The sequence below is a fragment of the Tyto alba genome, unplaced genomic scaffold (genome assembly GCF_018691265.1).
Source record: "Tyto alba isolate M040663 unplaced genomic scaffold, T.alba_DEE_v4.0 Super-Scaffold_44, whole genome shotgun sequence".
Taxonomy (NCBI): Eukaryota; Metazoa; Chordata; class Aves; order Strigiformes; family Tytonidae; genus Tyto; species Tyto alba.
Genome location: NW_024881320.1, coordinates 395,421 through 421,889, shown reverse-complemented (window position 1 = coordinate 421,889; position 26,469 = coordinate 395,421). Strand labels below are relative to the sequence as shown.

Here is a 26,469-nt window from a genome sequence, read left to right as displayed (position 1 = left end):
AGATGGAATAGGTAAGGTAGGTATTCTAGCAGTTACAGGTATGGGAACAAGTATCAGAGAGGCACAGCAACACCATATGTAATTACTTTTTGACTACTAAAATATGAAGAATTTAAGTTGAGCAAGCGTCCTGGATGAAATGTTGGAGATTAGGCAGAAAGCTCATTCAATGGAACGTGCACAGGGAGACTGCAGAGAGCTTGGAGGACCTCTCAGACCATCCTGAAAAATCTCTAAAGGTGAAAAGTAATTCATTCCTATCACTTGTCTTCTCTGCTACTTAGTACTTTTTATGATGTTGATCGCAGTCTGCTGGGAATTTACCTTCAAAACTAGAAGAGGTTTTACCCTGTTGCGCAGTTTAAAATGGTAAGATGCTAGATTAGGGCAAAAAAATAAACCTAAACTCAAATCCCAGAAACTTCTGTTAGTACCCTTTCAGGAAACAAGTCTTTCTAATAAACTTTATTACAACTAGCAGTAATTCAGATAGGTGCTATACTGTCTTTGTACAGTTATAGTAGTAGAACTAGATGAGGAATGCCTTAAATATTTGAAAAGTTATTTAAGTGAAAAACAGCAACTAAATACCCCAATATATATATATAAAAACTAGAATATTTCAAATGTCGCTTTCTCAGTAGGTCAGTTCTTGTTTGTGTTTTAATGCCCCAGAATATTTTATTCAGTAAAGCACTAACATATGCTTGATTGCCCAAATCTGAAGAAGGGGCTTAGAAATACAAGAGCTACTGAATTACACGAAGAAATCTGCCAGGGTGAAGAATTCATTGAACACCTTCTCCTGGCATTTCTGCATCTCTACAACATCAAGTGGCTTCTAAAGATCAAGTCTTCTATGTATAATACAATTTGTTGTTAATAGCATTTCAGCAACGTATGTTTTAACAGCATTTCAGGAAGATTAACTTACCTTTAAACTTCTCTAAATATACAGGATGATTTAATAATTTCTTATTAAAGTTCTGTTACAGCTGTGAAATTACGTTGTTTTTTTTTAAATTCATCATGGAGTTGTCTTCTTTCATAAAGCTCTGTTTCCTTTTTTTTTTGTATTTCTTCCAAAATTAAGCTTGTGAAATTCCTTTTTGATTTCAAGAAAAGATTTGTTTTTTGTCTCAGGAATTACAAGGAAGATGAAGGCAGCAACTAAGGAGCACTCCAGTAAGAACACCAGAAAACAATATTGCTTCAGTCCATTCTGAAAATAAAATTTATTTGACTGTAACATGTTTAAAGTATAACGGTGGGTTTTTGAAAATAAACAGCTTTTTTTTCCATTCACACCTAACATTGCTGCTCATATATTTTTACTGAAAAGGTGTTCATCCTATCCTTACTTTACATGAACTTTCTTCTACCTTTTTTTTTTTTTACATAAAATACTACCATGTGCTGTGCAATATACTTGGTAGTCTTTTATTAAAAAAAAAAAAAAACCAAACCAAAACCACTTTAAAAACACTAAGCAATTCCCATTGTCACGACAAGTCAGCATTTTCTACTTAGCTGTCTCATGTTTTTAAGATTATATGATTTATCTTCTCGTGAATGTTTGTTAATATTTTTCGATACTATTCATTGAAAAAACACAACTATCTTATTGAGAAGCAGAGTTCAACCATGAAGAAAGGACTGTCAAATCAAGACACCCTGCTGTGTGCTGTTACTGTATGTTTTGCTCTCAATGCAAAGCTAGAAATGAAAGCCTATATTGTTTTTCTTAACAATCTTCCTGATCACAGAACCCTCTGTACGTAAGTTTAGCAAGCTCTCGGAGAAGGTGTGAACCACTAACCTCAGGCACTTCTACTTTACTTCAACATAAAAGCACAAAGCACTATTAAGAAATGTGTTATTTGAATCTCAATACCTGATTTAGGTTTTTCTAGTTTTGTTACCTTCTCCAATTTTTTTTTTTTAATCTGAACATGAAGACTACCCCATACACTCCTTTTAATTTTCATTTATAATGTTTTATTTTTTCTTGATATCGCAAAAATATTTCAAGAGGGACTGAATCTAGTTAAACTGGGTTGAGGGGTAGTATGCATCCTATGTTTAAGTGAGACTGTATAAGAAAAACTGATCTGATGGAACCTGAAAGAAGATTAAATGAGAGGTGAGGCAATTAGGAAAATGTGTTACGCATACATACCACTATAAAGGGAAACAGCATTCCAACTGTGAAGAAACTAATCCAACTAATAGTCCCTCCTATCATGTAAGCAGCAGGACGTGAAGACTGTGTAAATAATTCAGCCGTCAGGGTATTTGTTATGCCACCTGGGGGAGTGAGTGTCAGAAACAGAATGGGTTATTAGGCTTAATGTCCATCTGCAGTATTTCCAATAGCCAGAAAAACTGAGTTGCTTTTGAATATGCCACTTCCTGATCTGATTATACTAAAAAAAAAAAAAAAATTCTTCTTAACAGCACATTCTTGAATCTGCTGCCCATTTAGTGCTTCTAAAAAGTGGCTCTATTTCAGCAGCACTGCTCAGGGAGCAAGGGCCCCTTTAAAAGCCTAGCAGGCTCGCTCTTGCTTCTTACATGACTCGACTGAATGAAGGCCAGAACTGAGACCCCTCCTGTGTAGCTGGCCCTGAGAAACACGTGTGGTAAGCCTGGGGTTTGGGCTACGGGAGACAACGGTTCTGATCCAGAAAGGCTCACCTGCACCCCTCAGCCAGAGCATCAGCAGCCTCGCAGTAAATACTGCTGGGCTTACACAGCAGAGCTGCTGACGTTCCCCCCTAGGGCCCAGACACTCATTTCACCACTTTAAAACATTCGTTACTGCGCAATACCTGGTCCCAACCCAAAGCTTAAGATGAAGACAAATATAGATGTCATGCTCACATAAGGCATCCATGAGTACAGTTCCTGGAACAGAAGAGAATGAGGAGGTTTGATTCAGATTTTGATAATCCGGTTCTAAGTTTTGGTTTAACAGTTCTATTACCTTTAGCTATTTTATCGCAACTAAGACTGATAATCATTCATGGCTGTTTACAGCTAATTTATTTAAGAATACTGCTTCAGAGAAATCAAATATTACTCATTTAATCATTTTTACTAAATGGAGTCCTCCAAGGCTAAAAATTTACACCAATATTGAACATAACAATTATGTGGTGCTACCAGTTTAACATTTTGTCAGTTTATTTTGGTATACCGATCCCATGAATTAGCTGTCATTAAGGACTTTTACAGCATGAATAGACTTCTCATCACATTATTTCTGTATACATAGATTTCAGTAGTGCAGTAAAGAAACATTCGGATTACTATATGCATATGGAACTAGGTGCATTAGAAAGACCAAGCCTAAGCTCGAAATCCCATTCTTTAAAAGCAAACTGAGAAATTTACAAAAGTTACAACAAAATAATTAAACCTAGTCCTCTGCCTGACAGCTGGCTCATTCAGCTTTTTGCCTGCCCCAGCAGCTTGCTTTACTCCAACCACAGGGAAATTACTGAACGTGCCTTTTCTGCTGGCCAATCTCTGCAGCCCCTCGCCCACTGTCCCTCCGAGCATCGGACCTGCAGCTGCACGTGACCCACCTGTTTCAAGCCAGCGCCAAACACTGATGGTGTGGAAAGAGAATCCTACCTTTGTCAGATAAGGACTTATCAGGCAACCAAACACTGACTAAATCAAGTTGCTCACTGTTTGAGCTACACCTACATCATCTTGCTTGGATTACCCAAAGGTAATGATAAATATTTAGCATAGTACAGTCTGCAAATCTAGACAGATTTCCTCTAAACATTAATTTCAAGTTTGTGGGGCTGCCTTATTTGAGCTGATATGGTATACAGAACAATTTCCCATGCATCTCTTTATATTACAACAAAAAGCGAGGCAGGATGTTGTCTTCACATGATAAATTCATGGCACTGTGAATATTTCTAGTGAGTTTCCAACAATTTTTGTGAAATTACACTTAACGGATTTAAGTGTCTTGAATTTCAGCATCTTCACAATACTTTTTGTTTGATTGTTTGCTTTACAGTTAAGTGACTGAAGTGGACTCTGATGTTTAATATCATCGCTATGTAATATTTCACCCTAAAAATTACTTTAAAAGCTAGAATAAATGCTGTTTTGTCATCGCTTAGTTTTGTCAGAATTAAAAACAGCTTTAAGACAAATCTTAGCTGAGAGCATTCTATTATTTTAGGGAAATATGGCTGCAGAATTCATCAAATCTTTCAAGTGCTGTCATTTTTTATGCTGCTATTCAAACCTATGCAGCTTTTATCTTCCAACTTGAGTGTCAGAGATTTTCACTCACTACAGTCATATCATGTAATACAAAAGAGTCCTTCTTTACACCTGATAAGTCAGAGAGAACGTTAAAACAATGCTCCAAAGGGTCATAAGGAGATAACCCCCAATGATGAGATATCTTCTTCCCACGTAGTCTATCAATAAACCCTGCGGACAAGACATAATCTTCTGTTACTACACTGATCTCATATTTACCAGTGTTCTTCAAGAAGAACCGTGTTAGGAGATAGAATAGTTACTTACACAGGTGAGGGCTGTGAGGCATTCACAAGCTCCAGTGCCAAGCGTCACATACGGGATTTTTTCTGTTGAGATCCCAGCTTGTTCAAAAATGTAAGTTGCATAGAAATAAATCTACAACAGAAAAAAAAAAAAAAAAAAAAAAAAAAAAGGGGTGTTCCTGGTAGTTAAATCATCATCTGGAAACAAAGTCAAGTTCGTACTAAACATACAGTTCAATGTATTTTATATTGTGAGTTACTAATTTGATGTAAACAGCAAGAAGAATCTGTTAAATTCATGTCTAGGTAAATATCTTACTATCATAAAAGCAAATATAATTATTCAACTTACTGAATATAATACTTCACATTCTTAAACCAGACACAATAGGATAAGCTAATCAACCCTTATTTACTTTTTCAGAAGAATGTAAATACAGGTATTAAGTCATTCTTTAAAGAAATTTACATACCAAAAACACAAATATGAAAGAAAAAAAAATTACAAAGGTATTCCTTCCCACTTATCCCATTTCTCTGACCTGCTCCATGTGGAGCCTTTGCGTTAATAAACGGTTGAAAAATAGATGGAAATTAAATAATTATTTAAGCTGTTTGTACACATTAAATCTTACAGCATTTATCCCACTGAGCTGTTGGCCCATAGTCATCACAATCACAGTAATGAGCTGCCATCTCACATCACGATCAGTGAATAATTGCCAGGGCTTCTTCGGTTTCTCCCCATCTAAAGCAAAACATTCCCGTTGTATGTCTTCCATCTCCCTTCGATACTCCGAAGAACCATGAAATTGCTTCAAAGCTAAAAAAAGAATAAAATTAATTCTCTTTTGTTTACCTATGGATGACAACTTCTGGAAAATCATCTCTTTCCATGGCCTGGGTTTTGCTAGGATATGAAAACTTTCTGCTTTAGGAAGCTGGGAAAAAAGTAATTTGCTTTCTGAGTTGTTTTTTGCTTGCTCGTTTTCCAACACTTTCTGCTATGGTGTATTTGGAGACTTCAGTGGCATTACTTTGCCTTTTTTTAGAGGAATACCTGACTGAAATATTCACCAAGCAAAATATTTTGAAGTGTTTTATATCTGAACCACAAACCTCCAAATAGCATTTTCATTAAAGGACACTAACCAGTTTGAAGTTTTTTCTTGGCAGATATCAAGTCTTTTGTTATGTCCCTGTCTTTAATTTTGCCAGTGGAATGCATTTAGTGAGCTGGAGTAGAGATGGTAAGTAATTCTAAGGCAAGTATTATCAGAAGTCATTTGGATGCAAGACTAAAATCTTTGCTAATGTTCTAAATCCTCAGAGTACATAACATCAGTTCCTCTAAAATCTTCAGGATTAAATATATCTTAGGTGACAATTTTATTCTTAAGGGCAATGGTAGAACTTCTGATGATCCTGAAAGCAAGCTTTCCAATGCTATTGTTACCACCAACAGCGTAACGAGCTCTAAATTGTAGCCACTCTTCAGTATCAGTTCAGGAGCAACCATATGCTTATGTTGTTTAACATTATGTTATTTAACCATGATTATGTTGTTAAACAAAATAAATAAAAAAAAAAACCAAGAGGGGGAAAGACCTGAATATGGTACAGAGATCACAAGCTTCAATTACATTTAAAAAATTACATTTAATGAAGCCCAAGCTAGATCATAATCTGAAAGGGACATTATGGTCATGGTCATCATGTCCATGGCTTCCAAATTAAGACAAAATTAACTCTATAGGTCATTTGTAGTTACTTATAGTCACTAATATTTTACTCTTTGGAGTATTACTCCACCAGGTCTTTCTGGGAGGTGAAATAATATCCGCGATATGTGAGGATACAAATGGCTACCTCAGTGTCTTCTTTTGGCATTCTATTGTGAAAAAACCCTCTGGTGATACTTAGTTTCTTCTTGCAGTATAAAGAGAACAGTGTAATTTCAGGACAAAGAAAATCACAACTAATCTGAAATTTTGTCTTTCTAATACTTCTTGTAGTGTGTGGGCTTCACTTGCTCATTTATGCATTACTGCACAGCTATCACATTAGTTATTTCTTGAGTAGGGTTTGAATAAAAGGAGAACAATCATAGATCTCTCAAAGATAAAACGAAGTGAAAAGTTTAAGCTGTCACTGTTCTCCCAGATGATATAACAGGGGGAAAATAGGTATTTAGAAGATAACTAAATATTTTGAAAATGGAGGATAAAGCGTTTTCTGCTCAAATAGCCAATGAATCACGTCTTTAATATCACCTCTCAATAAAAAGCTCTCTAATTTTTCAGCTAATTATGCTGTCTCCTCTGTATGATATTATTTTTTATTATTTCTTACAGGAGAAGTACAATAGTCCCACTGAATGGAAGAAAATATCTGATGTAATTTATACTTAATCTGGGACATGACCTGAGAAATTAACAATCCAGTGAGAGGTCAGAGGTGAAGTAGTTCAGGTATGTTACTTCATCCAAGAGAAAAATGTATGAAACCTTTAGCGATTGCATTAGAAAGTAACAAAACAAGAATATATTTGAACCGAGATAATAAAGTCTTGTTCACAATCCATTGTAGACTCCTGAGTTCCACAATGCCCTTTTCCATATAAACCCACTGGAGGAAAAACATGGGCCAAAAAGCACTAGGTGATATAACTCCGCTGTGTTGACAAAAATAAAACGAGAATCTGGAACCCAATATACTCACTGCACGCTTCTGAAGACGCAAAGAAAGTATAAACTCTGTATATTACCTTTGGCACAGTTCAGCTCATCCCCTCTGTCAATAAGAAGATATCGGGGACTTTCAGGAAACCATGGCAGGAATAAAAGTTGGGCAAATGCTGGGAAACAGCTGCTGGATAGCAACAGAGGCCAATATGTTTCTCCACCTAGTAATTCCCTGGGAAAAGTGTGGAAAAAGAAGGGAAAAAAACCCCAAGTAATTAGCTATTGATGACTATTCAGAAGACTTTTGGGAGCAAGATGTTTGTCCCTTCAGAAAGGTTCTCTTGTAACCAGCTACCTATGTCTTGTGAACCTCAGCAGAAAGAGGCTGGGAAAATATTTTCCAGCCACTCTGAAGTCAGGTTTCACTCAGGAAGAGATGAGCAACACTACTTTACTGCTGCTTATTGCTGTCTTGGTCCTAGGGCAACACTACTTTACTGCTGCTTATTGCTGTCTTGGTCCTAGGCATTATTTTCAGGTCTGCCAAAGCAGTGTTTTTGAGCAATGCAGGAAAGTAAAAGCATATGGACTTCACCCTAAGGTCGGCAGCAGAACTTGCTTTTGAGAATCATAAAATAATTCAGGATAGAAGGGAACTCAGAAAGTCATCTGATCCCACCTCCCATTCTAAGTTGATCTAATGAGAAGGTGTATTACATAGAAAGGAATCATTAAAATTGGTATAGTTAAAATCTGCAGGATGATGTGTTGTGGGCAAACTTGTTAGTGTATTGCATTTTAAATACTGACCCTAGATTACGCAGCCTGAAGCCTATATTCTACTTATTTTGTAGTACTTCACACCTAAAGTATCCAGCAAAATCAGTTAATTCAGAAGCTAGTAATATGGAAAAAGAGAAGTCTAAGTGCTTTTGGTAGAGGGACAGAGAAAAAACAAATAATGTGCTGTTACTCTGGGTACTAGCAGTTGCTCTTAGGGTAGTGGAAAGCTTCCAGCAGACTTCATGAAAGAAGCTTTTAATTTTGAGGTTGCGCAGTCTCTGTTCTTGGAACCTTTTAAGATCCAACTGAATAAAGTCCCTAGCAACTTCATTTGATCTCACAAGTGGCGAAAACAGCAGTAGTGCTACAATACAGAAATTATGAGTCCTTTGCTCTCAAGTCCTGTCTTATGAACGTCCACTGTCTCCAGCAGGGAACTGGCAGAAAATATGAACTCAGCATAAATGTACCTGTTTTACTGATGCTGTTCTGGCTGACCCATCTAAACTAATGCTATTATGGCCACAGTAAATGTTTTGCAGGGAGCTGCAGGGAATTGGAACTCCTTACATGCGAGTAATGCAAGGCAGGAGAAAAAAAAAAAAAAAAAAGCCTTTCTAACCTCAAACCAATTATTTGTCCTGTAAGAATCCCTCCAGTCAGGAAGATGGAAGTCCCCATGGCCATGCCACCTCTAAGATGTTTTGGGGCTACCTCGCCAATATACAGAGGCTGCACACAGATCCCAATACCTGCAAGTAAATGGAAAAACACTTTCCTATCAACAGATTTTGCTTTGAAAAGAGTTACTGAAACAAAATGTAGGAAATCGGACTTACTTAATTTCCTATTAATTTAACTGCCTTCGGATTCCAAGTCAGACTACAGAACATTTTTGTCATCATATCTACAAAGCAGCATACAAACACATATCATAATACCTAAAGAATCAGCAGTAACAATAATATATCATTCACCACAGTTTATTGAAAGTAGGAATATGAAAGTAGGAAAATTCACCTGAATTTATGCCAATCAAAAACCTTCCAGCAATCAGTAACTCAAACAATCCTGTAGGAAAACTGATCCCCACTAAAAAGGAGGCCAATATTGCTATAATATTATTCATCAAAAGAGCTCCTTTCCTAAAGAGGAGAGGAAAACAAAACACAACACAACATTAAGGAAATCTGTAGTAAGATGTTTTTTAAAGTTTTTGTTCTGGTAATATGGAAAAAAATGGGCTTTATACTGAAGAAACAGGATATTCACTGTAAATCCAAATATCTGATACAACTATTTTCTCATACTTTTTTTTAAAAAAAAAGTGTAAACATAAAGATAACACATAAATATGACAGAAATGCCTAACAGGGTGGGAGTAGAGTTTTGTTCATTTATGCTGTATCTATACAGAACATGCATGAAATGTTACAGATTACATAGCATGTCCTTACTGACATGAAGGCTGCAAATGCATATGGGAAACCTGTGTTTCCTACCCTTACAGTATGGGCATACTCCTACTTGGATTTCAATAAATGTAATGGAAAGACTAGACTGGAAGGCTATAAATCAGGGTTCATCTTTTAAAGTCACATTAGAACAAACTGTAAAACTCTCCTAGAAAACTCTGCTTTGAAGTGAAAAACACTTATAGTCACCTAAGGTACATTTTCTCCCACTCTTTTTCCATTTATTTACTTTGTATTTCAGTGAGAAAGTAGGAAAACAAAACATGCTGCTATATGCCTGCTGTTAAACTCACCTGCCTAGCCGAATCGCCATGCTGCCTCCAATAAGGGCTCCGCAGAGGCCTCCAAGTGAAAATACAGAAGCAATGACAGACCAAAGAAAAGTCAGCAAATCTGGATTTACTTCCTTGTGATAACGACTAGTCCAGGTTTCATTTAAGAACCTGTGTATATGCTGCAGTAGAAAAGGATGAAGCATGTGTAGCATTATGCGTAGCCCAGCAGCACAGCACTATAAATAACCTGCACCTCAATCCTGAAAACCAATTCTGAGAGCTAACAAGATACCATCTTAGTTGTATTATATTAAAACCACCAATGACTATCAGAATCTTCCTTGATCACAATACCATTTCCTACTCTCCATACATCTCAAAGACTGCTGAGCAGCTCTGCTTTTGTACCCTACCTCAGGGGAGGCTGTACCCCACTAGAGGAGAAACAACCTTTCCATATACTGCCACAAAAGAGCTTGGAGGTTCTTTTGAATGAAGGGGGGACAGGGTAGATGAGTAGGTCCTACTGTTTTTTAGGAACATCTCACAGCACAGAGGTCTCACATAACGTAGAAAATTTTACTGTCAGAAGACTCATTCTGACACTTGATATAAATCTTCCTTAGTGTAATCCAACAATTCACAGTAAAATCCCTTTCTGCAACTCTAATATTCCTCTTTCTTACAGTATTAATGTGTCAGAACTTTTAAACTGTCATTCTACATGCATTGTTTCCTAAAATTTGTCTGGCAAAACTCTTGAACTGACATGTATCTGTAACCAGAGGCTGCTGTTCTTAGCCTGCAAAGACTTAACAGAAGAACAAATTTCCTGGACACTCTCTCTGTTTCCAGCATATTACATGTTCTTTCACAAACAGCTTATTTTAAACTTTGTAAAAAGCATACAATGTTGTAGCAAATTCAATCTTCAGTTTCACAATAAAATAAATCAGCTGACAGCAGAAAATTATACCCATCACTTTCACAAGACCATTTGCTCAGATTCTACTGAGCCATCCACAAAATTGGCAGAATCCTCAAGGCCATAGAAATGGACGCAAAAGTGACAAGTAGGTGCAGACACCAGTGAGATACTCAGACACTACAGATGCAAGTTTTTGACTCTCTAAGAAGGTATTTCTCAGTAAGCTGCCTTGTGACAGACAAACGTAACTATCCTTTCTCCCTGTTATCCAGTAATAGGATGCATGGGAATGGTTCAGAGCTGCATCAGAGGAGGTTTAAACTTGACATCAGGAGAAACAGTGGTGACATTTTACAGAAAGAGTGGTCAAACACTTGATAGGGCTTCCTAGAGAAGTGGTCCATGCCCCAAGCCTGTCCATGTTTAAGAGGCATTTGGACAATGTCCTTAATAACATGCTTTAACATTTGGCCAGCCCTAAGTGGTCAGGCAATTGGACTAGATGATCATTGTAGGTCACTTACAACTGAAAATATTCTGTTCCATTCTGTTCTTAACGTTCTGGGGTATTTTAGTCAAAGATGTAACTGGAAGATGTTACTTATTCATTCAGTTAATCCTTCTAAACCAAACTTTAACAGAGGTATTTATGTGGCGTATCTGACAGAATACCTCTGATGGGAGGTACTCACAAGCAAATTCACATGAAACCATTTTGGAAATCAACAAGAATCCTTCATATGAGAGGAATCCTGCTTTGGCTCCCACTACAATCACAGTAAAAGTGCATTTGGCCGCTCATCCAGTTAGACAGGATACCTCTATTACTGTAAACCAACCCTGTGAACAAGAGATGGTATTTTACCTGGGTGGGTGCGTTGATAATGGAAACATTATACCCATACTGAAAGGTCCCTCCAATTCCAACTGCACAAACAGCCAGAAACAAGGTCCAGCTGGGGAACTAGGGAACAGAAGAGAGTAGCAGGCATGAAGAGAGATAGGGCCTTGAACCCATGTGCATATAATATCTAGGAGAAAATCACAGTGAAATATATAATGTATTCAGTTTTGAACAGTGAAAGTATTTGGTGAGGAAACTGCAAAGACTCTCAAACACCTGCAGCAGGAGAAACATTTCCCACTGACTTTGGCCATGATCACTAACATCTCTTAGAGATGCAACACTTAAAAGTATCCCAATTAAGTGTAGGCAAGACCACTATTGCACTGCTGATGGCATATTTACTGAACCCTGTAAAAGCTTTTTGAGTGAGCCACACTGCTCATGGGGTCTATTTTTTATTAAAGAATGTTAGGATTGTTTATGTTTGGTTTTAGAGTCTTACTGACTCGGTATAAGAATTAACCAAATCCCATTTTCTATGACTCACATTTCATCTGAGATGTGAGAAATAATAACAATATTTTATTTCCCTCAGCAAGTCCCTAAGTTGATTACTGGATGTCTGCAAGTTAGCAGGTACTAAACCTTAAATCACAGCATATTGTTCAACAATACTTGTATTCAATCTAAAGTTTATTAACATGTATTTTTAAATTTTTCAATATTGATTACCTAGTTACATCCCTAAATCAGTATTTATGAACTAAAATTAATAGATTTCCAGACTCATAGGTCTTAAGGTCAACAGAAACCACTATTATGATACCTTCTAATGTCAAGAGAGTCTGATTTGTCATAAAACATTACACTTTTGATGAAGCCTCTGGGTGAGAGAAAATCTCTAGAGGTTTATACAGTGTCTGGCTTTCTGATGTGATGCTTCCTGACTATGCTTTTTATTGAATATGATAGTACTAAAAATATCGTCCATTTAAAATGTTTAGCAATCATTTCATTAAAAATTAGGTTATAATTTCATTTCACAGTATCTTTTTGTCTAACTTCAGCTGAACACAACAATGTCTCCTATATTATAGGCTATTCTGTGATCGAATTTCCTCTTCCTTCACAGATGAAAACTGTACATAATTTTTTTTATAAGCTTGTACTCCCTAAATTTCTCATTGTAAGGTATGTAGACCAGTTCACCATTCTCATTCTTGGTCCAGTTCCTAGAAATGCTGAGATATTCCAGATGCTATACTGTATTCTGAAAGAGATGTGTATTTCCTGAAGATAATTCATCAAAACTTCCTTCATTCGGGACTGACATTCAGAAGAAGCCAAAACTGTAAGTAAAATCCAATTAATGTTTCCTTACAGCTTCCTGAGAATAAGAAGTGTTCCTCTGAATGCCAAACAAAGTAATTAAGAGTACTAAATAAGGGCTGAAGCAAGTATGGTTGAAAAAATAAAACTAGAGGTGGTAAATAGAGGCACTGCGCACTCAGACTTTTCTATTAACCAAACACTGTATTTTGTGTCTCTCATAGGTACAACCTGAAATCTAGAAGAGACAGGAAACAAACAAATAAACAAAACCTGAATCATTTACATACATCACATAACTTACATTTTGTTATGGCATCTCTGTTCTTCTTCCCACCCAAATCCACCCTCTCATTGCACTAACATGTTGTGTCATATTGGAGTTTGGGCCCCAATTTCTTAGAGGGTGGACAACAGCCTTAGCAGTTCTGTAAGTTACTTAACTCCTGACGGCTGATAAGCAATTTCACCACATTTCAGAAACACGCCACAAACAAAATTCAATTTATATTCAGTGTAAAACATAAGAACGAGACATCGTGCTTTTACAGCTTCCATTTTATAAACACAGCTACGTGTCTAAGGAAAACACAAAACTTTTAAAGAAAAAGACATTAGATGTTGAGACTTGTAAACATGAAAGAATCAGAAATTTTCACATCTGTGCAACGCTGTTAAAGTTACAAACTCTCTTGGCCTCTACACCCATCTTCTGAGGCCAAGACAGTTCAGCTTACCTTGCTGTGCGTGCTACACCCTCTGAGCAGGGGCTGGTACTCCATCCTTAGTATGGGCTGAATTTTATTTCCTTTGCAAAATTTGGTAAACTATGCTACAGGAATAAAAGGTGCCAAAGAAACGAAGTTACTGCCGTATTAAAACACAGATTTTTGCCATCCGTCTCTAGCCACTCGGATTCTTCTCAATAGTTGGTGACTTTTTTATGCCAGACATGTCCAACTTGCATAAAGCCTTACAGGAGCTACAGAGAGCTTCGCCACGCTTAACACCGCAGCACACGCGCTTTCTCCCTTTAAGTCTGCGCAGAAACATATCCCTCAGCTCCCCGCTGGCTGTAGCTTTCGGCTACTGAAGCGAACGACTGGGCGATTACCTTGTGCTTTGGCGTCATACCTCCCGACAGCTCGGGACCGCAGCTCCGGCCCGCGGCTGCCAGCGGCCCCGGCTGAGCCCCCTCACCTGACGGGGATTTGTGGCGGCGCGGCCCGGCCCGCCGGCTCTGGCTGCCGCCTGCGGAGATCGCGCCAGGCCGCGGACAAAAGCGGGTCTGTCCCGACGCTCCCCCGGGAGCCAGGGCTTTGTCGCCGCCAGGGAGAGCAGGCGCCTCCCGCCCCGCTGCTCCGCTCTGCCCCATGGCCGCCGCCCGCCCTCACGGCCCGCCGCTGCCCAGGACTACAGTTCCCGCCGCGCCCCGCGGGCCGCCTCCGCCCGGGACTACAGCTCCCATAGTGCCCGCGCCCGCTTTCTCCGAGCGCGGCGAAAGGCCTGGAAAGGAGCTGGGCTCTGGTGGTGCCGCGCAGCTCCGGGCCCGGCCCGGCCCGGCCCGGCCCGGCCTGGCGGTGAGCGCTCCGCGGCGGGGGCGGGCGGGCGGGCGGTTGTTGAGCTGGGCCGGGCCGGGCGCCGGCGGTGCCGCTGGGCCGGCTCCCCGGCTCCGCTCGGTGCGGGTCTCCAGCGGCCGGGCCGGCGCCTGCAGCGGGAGGGCGGCCTCGGGCCGGGGTCCCGGCACGTCCCGTAGCGCGGCGGGAGCGGAGGGGCGGTGCGGCCGGGCGGCGTTGATGCCCTCTCTCTCTCTCCCCGGCAGGAGGAAATGGCAGCGCTGGGCAGATCCTGCCAGGGCATCCCTGCGGGCCCCGCCGTGGAGTTCCCCCGGGCCCCGGCCGCTGCCCCGGACCGCCACGGCCCGCCGAGTGACGCGCGGGACGACCCGCAGCCCGGAGCCGTCGGCCGCGACCGTCTGCAGCCACCCGCGACGATAATGGCAGGGAACGGAGGCGGTGGCGCCGATGGCGGCGGTTCCTCCGGCCTCTGCCTGCAGAGCCGCTTCGACGTTGCCGCTCTGGCGGCGCTCGGCAGCTACGGCGGGGGCTCGGCGGCCGCCCCGGTGGGCTCCTTCCCCAGCGCGGCGCTGCCGCCGGGCCTGCACCAGCAGCAGGGCCGCAGCCAGTAAGTGCGGAACCGGTCACGGCGGGAGCGGCGGAGGGACGTGTTTCTCAGATGCACTGGCACTGTGAAATAAGTTTTCTTTTCGAGGCGGGCCATAATTTGTTTTCTTCTAGTAGTGTTTTGCTTATACAGTATTAAAATTGCATTGCGCTCATCTTGCGGCCTTGGAGTTTGGGGGGGGGGGATGAAGGAGGCCCCTAAAAGGGGAGAAATGCTATTAAGTTTACCAAAGTCTTGACATACTTTTAACCTCATGTACTTTTTTTTTTTTTTAACTTGCTCTTTCTCATATGTGAGCACAAAAAACTTAAATTATTCCATAAAATGTTGTTGTTTGGTCATATTTAATTTGAGTTTGTCACTGTAAGACAATGTATTAAGAGATGAGAGTTGGATCGTATGTTGCTTCTTGAAGCATTTGAATTTTAGCAAAAATTGGTCTTGCCTTTTGTGGAAAAAATAAATAACACAAAGGAGGAGAAATTAGCATGGAATTCTCCTTGGAGAACTGAGTAATTATGGTCTTCTTTGACTTTCTTTAGAACAAAGTGGTCATTTATTGTCCAAAACTTCCACTCCCTACACAGCTGATGATATGTTGTGACTGTTGCTCTTAGCTGTAAGTGAAATTTTAAAAGGGAGGAAAATACTGTTTGAAAATCTCAGTGTCACTGAAAGATATAATGAGAAGCTAAATAACCATTTGATTTTCTTTTGCAGTGTCTCTGTCCGCTGTGGAAAGAAGCATAAGCTAGAAGAAGAGGCAGAAGGGTAAATTAAATTTGTCTTTGATAGCCTGAAAAATCTTAATTTGTTCTTTGTTTTCTATAAACATTTGAAGACATCTCACCCACAGCATACACAGGAAGGGAACTTCTGCCATTGTTTCCACTTGGAACTCTTCCCCTGAATTGCACATGAGTCCAAATCCATCTCAGTTACCTAATTAATTGTGTAGCACTGATATTCTTGCATGGGTACCCACATTTTAAGAAGAGCAATGTGGATTTATTTTCTTTGTGAAGGTTGTGTTTCCATAGTGTGTCAAATCTGTTGAAATGCATGTCACTTCCTATAACATTTTTTTCCTGTAGAATGCCACATTTCTGTTCTGACAATTGTAAACTTACTTTGTTTCCTAGTTGTCCTGTGCGGAAGAAGAGACTGACAGGAGCCAAAAATTGCCCTTTGAATCCCAGCACTGAAGAATGGATTCTCTGTGCAGGTCAGCAGGCAGCTGGGGAGGTAGCAAGTCAGTATGGTGGCAGCGGTCCTGAAACTGCCATGTTAGAAATTCCCTGTGAAGAAATGGATCAGACAATGGGGGAACAGCAATGCGAGGTTGCTCGCAGGAAGCTTCAGGAAATTGAGGACAGGTAAATGCAGGGATTGAGTAGACTGGCTTTGCTGAGCTTTCCCTTTTTTGGTGGGCATTAAGGGGTAAATCTAGCACTTAGCAGCGTGATAATACTATAAGTCGGAGATGAACCTTCTGTTCAAGTGATTTCTTTTTAGACTACCTATGGTCCTGTGAGTCTTGGGACTGATAGCCTGATCTGAAATTAAGCATGCTAGAGCCAGAGACGCTGAGTAAATAACCAACTTTTCATAATCATTATGCATCATCAATATGCCATAATGTTGTTTTATGCTCTTTTGTGAGTATGCAGAGCTCAAATTTTAGTTGGTGTTACCTGGTCAGATGAGCTCAGCTTTCTTCATCCAACTACAGCTTGTTCTGTGATTATTACTTCTTAGCGCTCAAGACAGATGTGAATTTGTCAGTGTAGAGAACAGCATGAACTAGCGAGAGCTCTCTGCACATATGCAGTAAGACTGAGGTCTTGCTGTTAAATACCAGATAGCTCGATATTGGGATAATGGGGTGGCTATGGGCAGTCTCTTGCAATCATATAATAAATGTACTGTGCATTTTTGCCTCTGAAAGATTTCTGGGAATGTCACATGTATATATCAGTCAATTGCAGTTGAGCTAGTATTCCAAAACACCTAAAATGACCACTGCAGACAGTTGTTAGAAAAGCCAAAAGTTATATAAATTATAAAACAAGATTTTTTTTTAGATGATTACTCCATAGATGATGCGTGAAGGGAAGCAAGGTACTGTTAGATTATTTTATTTTTTCACGGGTAAATCAGAGTAGTGATATATGTCTTTATTGTCTGGCTATATCTGCATTACAAAGTCTGCTTTGGACCTCTCAGAGGATTGTTCCCCATCCTTCCCAGCTGCCCTGCTTTTAAATTTTCTTTAAAAGGTTGACCAAAACCAAAGGAGATACTTCCAGTTTGTTCTAAATGATTCAACTTTCAGTTCTGTTATAATCTCTGAGAAGTTGGTGCAACATTGTTAAAGAACAGTATTCAGTAGTTTCTCAATAATTCTTAAGATATGGGGAATTGAGCCGGTGAAGCTGCTGCATAACTGAGAGTCATTCTTGTAATGTGATTGAATCGTACAGTTTCCCCTGAAGTGAATTTATTTATTTTCTCTTAGTGTATGTCTGCATTGCACACTGCTGGATGATGCAAGGATAACAGAGTTAGCTCAGGTACCAGAAGTGGCATAGCTGCTCAAGTGGCTTCTGTGGTAACAGTCATTCTTAGGGTATATTGGCCCAAGAGAGACTCATGTTAACATGGCCCCGCTGCTTCTGGTACCCAGCCTCGGTCAGATATCTACACTGTACAATGCAGTGCACGTAGATCTAACTGTAGTCTGCAGTGGATGTGCCTGTTAACAGTATGCTCAATAGTGTTTATCTCCCTCTTCCCCCTCCATTCCTAGGATAATTGATGAAGATGAGGAAGTTCATGCTGATGGAAATGTTAGCAATCTGCCCACTCTTATCCTGTCAGATACCCTTAAAAAAGGGATGAAGAGGGATTTTGGTGAAGTCCTGACAAAGAAAATAATAGAATCTATGTAAGTTTTGGAGGAAATCATGGTGCTATGTAGCTAACACATGCAAATGAAAAGAGAGACCCAGTCTCATGTTTGTGGAGATGTCCTTAATTACTGCATGATGCAGCCAGTGTTGTACAACAGACCATCTATCTGGTCAAAACCAGGAAAAATTATCCTAATGAAAAAGAGAAGTGTAACTGTAGTGGTCATCAAGCTGTCTGTTTTGTAGTCCTCATTTGTATGGAGTGAAATTTGTTGCATAAACCATTATATATTGATTTTTATGTACTCGAGCTTCCAAAAGAAGAAGGTCTTGAAGTGTGACTGACAGTGGTCACCATGTTTGGTGCAAAAGAAAAGAAGGAAAATACAGGGTTCAAACTAGAAGTAATGGAACTAGTTAAGGAAGAGGAAATAGAGGGGAAAAAAAAAAAACGAAACAAAACAAAAATCAACAAAATGGTACATGGATTCTGGAATCTAGTTCCAGGCTAGCACAAAGGATGAAGATACTCACTGGTCTTCTGCATTTGATAGTTGCGATTGGAGAACTGAAATTTAACTGAGACTCCATCCTTTCTAGGAGCCGTCCTTCTATGGAGCTGGTGCTTTGGAAACCTCTTCCTGAATTTCTCACAGATAAACTGAAGTCTGTTTCTGTTAAGAACTTCAAGCAGCAGAGTACAGAAGGGTGTCAAGCTAAGCAGTCAACACCAAGAGCTGCTTTTGACCCACAGACTGAAACATTCCTCGAATCACAACAGACTGCCATGTCTCCAGATCCGTATGCTAGTTTGGGAGCCTCTGGGTGTGTAGAAGAAGAAATGGAGTTGTAGATGCCAGATTTGAGACTGGAAGTGGTGAGCTTCTGATGGTTTTTGTCGCTGTTTTTTGATTCCCTCTTTCTTTCTGGTTTGATGTGTGAATCTGAAGTTTTATTATTTGTTTTTGTTTTTCCTACTAACAATCGTAAGAACGTGGATTGGCCAGTTACAACTTAAGGAAACTGAAAAAAACCCAAGATTTCTGTACCCCAGTCTGTTAAATATTCTCGTTTTTACTGAGAAGGTAATCCAGAGTTGTTTGGAACAAGGAAGTAGCTTTCCATCTGGCTTAATGGTGAAATATCCTCTTAATTGTCCTTGGTAAAGTATAAAATCCAAATACTGAATGTAACTGTGGCTTAAGCCACATCTTTCACTTACTGAGCCATTAAGACTTTAGTGCACATACTATGTGTGGTCAGACAGTTTAATTTGAATTACAGAAAGGTATGGAAAGGAAGAAATACTTTTGAATCTAGTCACAGATAGAAAAGCAGTCTCTATGGAAATACAGCTTTTCACAGTATTATCTCATCTGTGGCTGGTTTGTACTTGATACAAACTCAAATGTAGAAATAACCCATCTGCGGCGTGGTAGGGAAGGAATGTTATAGCTAAGTGTAAGCCTCTTGTTTTGTAGTAAGTAAAACCAACGACTAACTTGCAAGGTATTTAGTAACTGTAATCATCTCTGGTTCATTGGCTCCTAAATTGCGTTTGTGGGGTTTTGATGCCCCTTTCCCCACATGATGCAAAGTCTGAAGAAAAGTGCTTCTCAGCCAGTGGATTCACATTTTATGTTGTCCTGTGATTCTTTGTATGCATCAAGTTGGAAAGTCAGTTGAAGACAGCATAACTTTTGATTAAATAAGTGGCATCCTCTAATTTTGAAAACTTGGTAAGTAAATCAGATAACAGGGAGCTGATTTTTCTGGTGTAAAGAGGGTCAAATGCTGTTTATCATCTATAACCAAGTCCCAAATACTGAGACTCCTGGCACTGGTGGTGAAGTAAAGAAGATGCTTGTTGTCTTCTTCCTGAGGGACTCTAGACTTAAATTTTAAGCCAGAACATGTGCCATTAACATCACATAGTTATACAGCTGTACGCCAAAAGAATTTTGTATCCTGCTTAGCGTGTTAAGAGGAATCCTCGTTGAGTTATTGCTTGTACCTTTCCTCAGTGCACAACGCCATTATGCTTAAAACCCTTAAACAAGGCAGAGAATCTTCTGGTCTTAAGTCCTTGAGCTCTCAGAGATAGCTGATTTGAGGCTTTTTTGTAAGAAATCCTTTCCAAGTAATAGTTTCTGTTCAGAGCCTTAGTATCCCGGTCTGGTTTTGACATCTTGCTAACATAAAGGAGCAGGTACACAGTAATGCAGCTGTTTGCATAAGAAAAATCTACTCTTCCTTTGCACAGCTAATTGATATCCTTGTGATGATACTTTTCACTGTTGAATAACAACCCATAGTCGATAGTTTACAGTCAAGCTTCTTTTTTTGCAGTCATCCTTTCTTTTCTTTTGGCTGACAGCAGAAGCTTTGTTCAAAAGATACCCGTATTTGTTAAATCCTGTCTATCTTGCTGCTCTTGTCGAAGGTTGTGTGAAATTTGCTGTCTCTTGCTGAAATATTTCAGAGCTTCGCTAAAAACATTCCAACATTTGAATAGGTATTACTCTGGAAACTGGTGTATAACTTCATCGTTCTGGAACTTTTACTAAGTTGGAGGGCATGTGCAGCTTTATCTTGCTATTATGTCTAACTTCATTTCAGGGTCTGCTATAAATCTCTTGCATGTACTGTGTAAAATTTCTAATGTATTAAGCTGCTGAACCTGCTTAAAATCTACAGCCTTTGACATGCTACATTGCTTGAGTATAAAATAAAATAATGCAGTTTGGAGAAGGCTGCAGTCACTGCAAGTAGAAAATGTGGTCCCTCCAAATAATTACCTGTTTTAAAGCTTGCAGGAGTTTAGTCAAAGTTCAAGGTTGGAACTGTTTTAGCTGATAGCTCTGAATCCAAAATGAACTGAAAAGAAAGGATTAAAAAAAAAAAAAAATCAAAAATTTGATGAAACTATCTCAGCAACACAAAAATTTTGACAGAGTATGTAGAAAACTGTGGGAGGCCTAAATACATCAAATCTAGATGCAGGTTTTTTCCTCTTGAAAATGACAAATTGCATATCAAATTTGCAGAAGCAGAAGTTTTTGTAGATGGCCTTGAAGCACACTTTTTCCTGTTATGTTTTTACCAAAGGTTGACTTTCAGAGGTGTATTTCCTCTTAATCATTTGATTCTAATATGGCATCACTGACTCCCGTTATTCTGCCATCTGAAACAAGAATATATTGGTGGATTATTGACAGAGACCATGAGATGGGAAAAGACTGTGTCTAAGAAACTTGCTTTGGTAGAAAACATCTATTTTAATTTTTTCATAATTCATTTCTGCCCTTGTGATGGGAGAGAAGAGGGTTGAATCACTTAAAGAGGGAACAGAGTGGGGCAGAGCAGGAATGAAGTGTCTGGGAGGACTGAGCAAGATTCTTGCTGTAGCAGTCATTTGGGGAGGGTAAGAGAGAACAAGCTAGTGGGTGTTTTCAAACTTCTGTATTTGTAACAGTTTCATTTGTTGTTGGCTTCCTTAAAAGACTTCTATTAATGCTGTTTACCAGCAGGCTAGCAAATGCGATGCAGTATTAGGAAAAACTTTATTTTGAAATATGGAAGATCTGATTCTGGTCTGTCTTCTCTTGGGACCAAATCACACTTTGTATGTCAGTTTTCAATAAATTTTCTAAAATATTTTTTAGATGGCGGTGTTTCGTTCCTAATAAAAGTGAAAACCTTGAGAGTGTATGTCCAATCTTTCAACTGGAGGGTAAAGTACTCTGCTGGCCTAAGAAGATTTTTAATTTAACTACGTAGTCCCAAGGGCATGTCACTTCTTTTCCTTACAGTGTTCAACAGGAAAAAAGGGGGACAACAGCGGGGTAGAATAAACCTGAAGGTGTGAGCAAGAGTTGCTGTAAATCTGTCATGACACAAAGGCATCCAACAAAGCGAAGGGCTACCAAAAGGTATTGCTATATCTTATGTTTTCAAATCTTTCATTTTACTTCAGACTAAAATGAAGAATGCTTAGGTCACTTAGTTCTGTACAAAACAATGTTTGAGGAGAGTTTTAAATCCAATTCAAATTATAATCATTATTTTATTGGAATTGTTCTCGTTTAACACCTGTTCAAGAGGAGTTTTTTATCCTTCAGCTGCTTGGAGAGGGGTGTGCTAGGCCAGTATTACCTTTGATTTCAAAATGAGGGAAAAATAGCATTTCAGATCTATATTAAAAAATAATTTAAAACCCCTGAGGTTTCTAGGCGGAGTCCAACACTAGCTCACTTAAATGATACTGTGGATTTAGGCAAGACTTAAATACTTCTCCAGTGCAGAGTCAGAGAGAAGAAGAGAATAGTGTAAAACCCAACCCATTTAGGGTTGTGCAAGACTCCCTTGACTGGCTGAGCATCTCCTTGGGGATGAGGCTGGGAGATTGTAGAGATGGGAGGAGTATTTGTTACAGAGCCAGCCTTGGGGAAAAGAACAGAATTTATTTTGGCTTGGACTTGGAACTGGACTTGTAATTGTTCCAGAGCCTGTGTCTTGTAGCACTTAGCTAGAGCAGATGTGTGGCTTCTATCACAGATGATTTATTTAATCAAATGCAGACGTAACATACATATGAACCACTGCCTCTGGATCCATACTTGGCGTGAGGCAAGGATCTCTAACAGAGGTTAGAACAGTCAGAAAGCAGTCAGCATACTGCAGAGTTGAAATCTGCCACTCTACATGTTACTCTCCCCTCTGCTGCCCCAGCTTTGCCTGGGTTTAGCTTAATTTAGCATCTCTCATCTCAGGAAAAGATCTCAGGTAAAGACTCTCTGCTGACAGAATAAATTCCCACACTTTAATCTGTGGATGTTGATGTAATACATAAATATATATATTTTAAAAACCCTCATCCTGCCTTGGAAGCACCTCAGTGGACTTGATTGTAGTAAAATAGTTTAGTGCTGATTAGTAGAAATTCTGAATGCTATTAGGCTTCCAGATGCCCAACAAGAACTAGTTGTGTGCTGTTTGTGGAAGAGATCTCAAAGATTTAACAGCTTGTCTTGGAACCCAATGCTGCCATTAAGTCATGATAAAGCTGTAAAGTTGGAGAAAGGGAAGCAAAACAGTGTAAATACTACTTCATTGAACATTTTTGTCTGCTGTGCCTGAGAAGGTTTGGGTATGAACCTACTGAACAGAGTCCATTTCAAAATAGGATGGAAATGTGATTGTAAGAGTTTAATTTTGTAGACATGAAAAATGTGTTGCTCATCAGGACACAAAATGTGTTCAGCTGTGTGGTAAGTTAAGGGACACCATACTGAAGGGGGCAGCAGCAGTGCAAGCCCACCAAGCACATAGTGCCACACCAGGGCACACAGTGGCAGCATTTTAATTTCTAAATCACACCTGGGATTGGTACTCAGCAATCAGAGCATGGAAGCGATTTTCAATAGGCAGTGGTGAGGAGTGTCTGGTTCACCTCCTCTTGCATCCCCTCCACAATCCATCCAATACACCCTCACAAAGGGTGCCACAACAGCCACACAGCACAGGTCTGCCCTCCCCGAGATGGACAGGGCTGGGTGGTCACTTCCCACACCACCACAACCTGTTTGGGTAGAAGAGACAAGGCACGCAGGCGGCTTTGGAGGAAGGCAGAGGGGCAGCCCAAGCACAGGTCTTCCAGCCTTTCAGAGCAGCCTCTTGCAGGAGAGAAGAGAGTGACAGAGGCAGCACCAGCCCCCACAGTGAGGTGTTCCAGACCTCAGGACCTAAGTGCTTTTCCTGCCTGCTAGGGCAGCAGCAGGACACGCTGCAGTGGAGTTACTCCTCCAGCGGAAGACAGTAGCTTTCTGCTGCCTAGCACTCACCCCATCCACTCTTACACTTTTCCCTCACTCTATCTGTGGTGGTACAAGGGCGATTGAGGATTGCAGTGCTCTGCTTCCATGACAAGTGGCAGCTGCTGCAACTACACTAGAAAAAGGAAAATCTCCACCACCACTGCTTCCTGGCCCTGCTGTGCTAGCAGCCTTTGCTTCACAGCACTTGAGTGCTCTAGGGCAGGCTCTTAAGTTGAATTTGGTTTACAGGAGACCCAGAAAGCTTACACGTGCAGCTATCAAACTCTACTTCACTCAGGATGCTGGTTCAAACCACTACTAACTACTTTAATGAATCAAAGCAATTTAAAATCTCAAAATTGTGAACACAGATCTTTCTTACACCACCGGCTCAGTGTAATTACTGGAGCAGAAGCTTGCTTAGCAGCTGAGAACTGCAGTTTGCCTGCCTTCAGAACAAAGGAAAGTAACATGCAGTAGAGGTATAATCTTTTCTTATTCTGAACACACTTTCCCCAAGAAATCTTTTGCAACTGGTACAAGATTTCTCTCAAGCAGTTTGCCAAGAGTTCACATTAACTCAACTCCACTCTTCCTCATCCTGTCAGGTAACGTTGCCAGGTCTCAACCCGAGATAGCATGAAAAAAAAAATGCCTTAAGCATTGCTAGGAAAAAAAAAAAAAGTTGTGCAGATATCAGGTGTTAGTCTGTGAGCTTTAAGCTCCTCTTTACTTCCTTTGATTTTTGGCCTTCTTTCTCCCTCAAATTTCTTAAGGAAACAACAGCTTTTCTACACCTTTAAATATAAAGGCTGGAGGCACATTCTTTGGCTAAGCCCAAACAGAAACCAAGGAAGGAGGGAACAGACACAGATGTTAAGGTTTTCCAGGCAGGTTCTGGAATGATCAATGAAGCCTTTATGCTGTGCCGCCATTTCTTGCTGTATTAAACTATAACACAACCAACCCAAAGCAGAAAGGCTTGCCCTTACAATGGTTTTAATAGCAGAAACTGTATTTAAATCAACCGATAATAAATGGCAAGCCCTCTTACCTCTGTCCACACTCTTCCCAAATACCTTAATAAGGGAAGAAAGGTTAAAAATTATGTTCAGGCAAGCAAAAGTGTTAACATTACATAGTTGATTCTATTATTTAATTTTCATTTCTTTGGAAAAGGCCTTACTTTCCATAGCTATTAAAATGGTTATCAGTTGTCATGCTTAAAAAGTGATTGGTTTAGTCACAGTAGCTCATCTGGGCACATGGAAAATGCAATTCTCATGCTAAACATCACACAAGTGAAACTGGACTGAGAAACATCCTTGATAATCTGAGATATTTTAAGGGAGATGATAGCATGTATCACTGAAAAATCCATTTCTTCTACAGTTGGATTCAGCTCCTGAAGATGCAAAAATAACCAAGAGCCTCATACAGGAACAAGCTACGCCTACAGGGACTCAGTCTTGAATATCAAATTTACAAGAACACACACACACATTGCCTGGAAGCGCTGCAGCACCAGACAGACCCACAGCTCCATCAGTTACTATGTTTAGTCTTCTACTGCACCACCTCTCAGCGGGCAGCTGGTGCCTGTGTGAGCACAGGAAACGCAGCCACAAGAGCAGTCAGATGGGCTGCACCCCGTGCTAGCCTCAACCTTCCCATAGCCCTAAGTAAAGTATGTGAAATATCCGTCCTTTCGCAGGTGCTACTTTCAACTACTACCTAATATGCCTGTAAAGCAGGTCTTTGACTTCTAGGCTAGAAAATGTAGAGCAGAGTTTTAAAGAAATTTTCTGCCTTGAAGTACAACAGAAATAATCTATTTTAATTTCATATGAAGTTCCAGCAATACTGACAGAAGCAATGCAGAACTATGGATCAAATTCTCACTTGCCCATGTTTTTTGGACTCACAACATATCACATACTAACGGTCCTCTTACATTCCCTATTTTCCAGCTTGGAAGTAAAGCATCTTAGACTACTTAATTTTTTTAATCTAAGTTTCTGCTATATTGCACAGCTATAGTTTTTACTGTTCTCCAGTACTTGTATAGAACGCGTTATTACAAACCTGAATAATCCAGCTGCTTGTAATCCAAAGCAGTTATGTCACCTTAAGTGTTAGTGACCAATACTTGCCTGTACCATTCCCCATTTCCTTCCCTCCCCCACCTCAACTTATTTTTCTCAAAATTTAATGCAAGACCTGAAACAGCACTGAAACCAAGAAATTTCAGTTTCTTTTGTCACCCCAGTTCAAGTGTTTAATACCCTGCTGTTGGAACAAATGGATGAAGACAAAAGGTCCTTCTGTGATATCTGAAATTACCTCCTGCAAAGTTAATTTTATGCTTTGAGAATTCCTGTGGTAACACGGAATCAGCACCTTTTTCACCCTGTGCATATCTCACTGCCTCACCGACTACACACGTCACTTGAAACGCACCCACCTTCTACTCAAGGCTAAGCATTTTGAATGGCATTACTGGCCCATAGGAAAGTATTACAGTAATTTTATTCAGACATCAAGCTGCTGCCACCAGCATTCCCTGTTCAGGCTGCAGATTTTGCTCTAGCAGCTCTGGTCATCATACAAACCCATCTACCTTGACCAGAGTCTGCAACATCAAGTGCTCCCAGCAAGAATCAAAGCATTCAGCTACATGAAGTACTGAATGCAT

The 26,469-nt window shown here is 40.0% G+C and overlaps 2 protein-coding genes across 6 annotated transcripts; one reads left to right on the top strand and one right to left on the bottom strand.

Moving 5' to 3' along the window:
• Window positions 1–86: 86 nt before the first annotated feature.
• Window positions 87–14,174, bottom strand: LOC104363323 (solute carrier family 2, facilitated glucose transporter member 11). Of its 4 annotated transcripts, XM_042805062.1 has the most exons (12): window positions 13,600–13,683; window positions 11,552–11,650; window positions 9,777–9,937; window positions 9,029–9,153; window positions 8,631–8,760; window positions 7,309–7,457; window positions 5,177–5,364; window positions 4,564–4,674; window positions 4,366–4,467; window positions 2,832–2,907; window positions 2,180–2,307; window positions 87–1,222 (listed from the first exon to the last, which is right to left on the bottom strand). In XM_042805062.1, the coding sequence occupies exons 1-12, from the start codon at window positions 13,642–13,644 to the stop codon at window positions 1,046–1,048; spliced, it is 1,491 nt and encodes a 496-aa protein (XP_042660996.1). In that variant the 5' UTR covers window positions 13,645–13,683; the 3' UTR covers window positions 87–1,045. The 4 variants fall into 4 exon arrangements, with proteins under 4 accessions (XP_042660996.1, XP_042660998.1, XP_042660997.1 ...); XM_042805064.1 differs by lacking the exon at window positions 13,600–13,683 and adding an exon at window positions 14,063–14,174 and having other exon boundaries at window positions 9,777–11,717; XM_042805063.1 differs by having other exon boundaries at window positions 9,777–11,717; window positions 13,600–13,686.
• CCDC117 (coiled-coil domain containing 117) lies at window positions 14,127–26,469 on the top strand. Of its 2 annotated transcripts, XR_006166721.1 has the most exons (8): window positions 14,127–14,442; window positions 14,685–15,046; window positions 15,767–15,817; window positions 16,189–16,422; window positions 17,856–17,993; window positions 18,559–18,835; window positions 21,771–21,890; window positions 25,167–26,469. XR_006166721.1 is itself a non-coding variant. In XM_042805066.1 (6 exons), the coding sequence occupies exons 1-6, from the start codon at window positions 14,236–14,238 to the stop codon at window positions 18,809–18,811; spliced, it is 1,245 nt and encodes a 414-aa protein (XP_042661000.1). In that variant the 5' UTR covers window positions 14,127–14,235; the 3' UTR covers window positions 18,812–21,664. The 2 variants fall into 2 exon arrangements, 1 of the variants encoding a protein (XP_042661000.1); XM_042805066.1 differs by lacking the exons at window positions 21,771–21,890; window positions 25,167–26,469 and having other exon boundaries at window positions 18,559–21,664.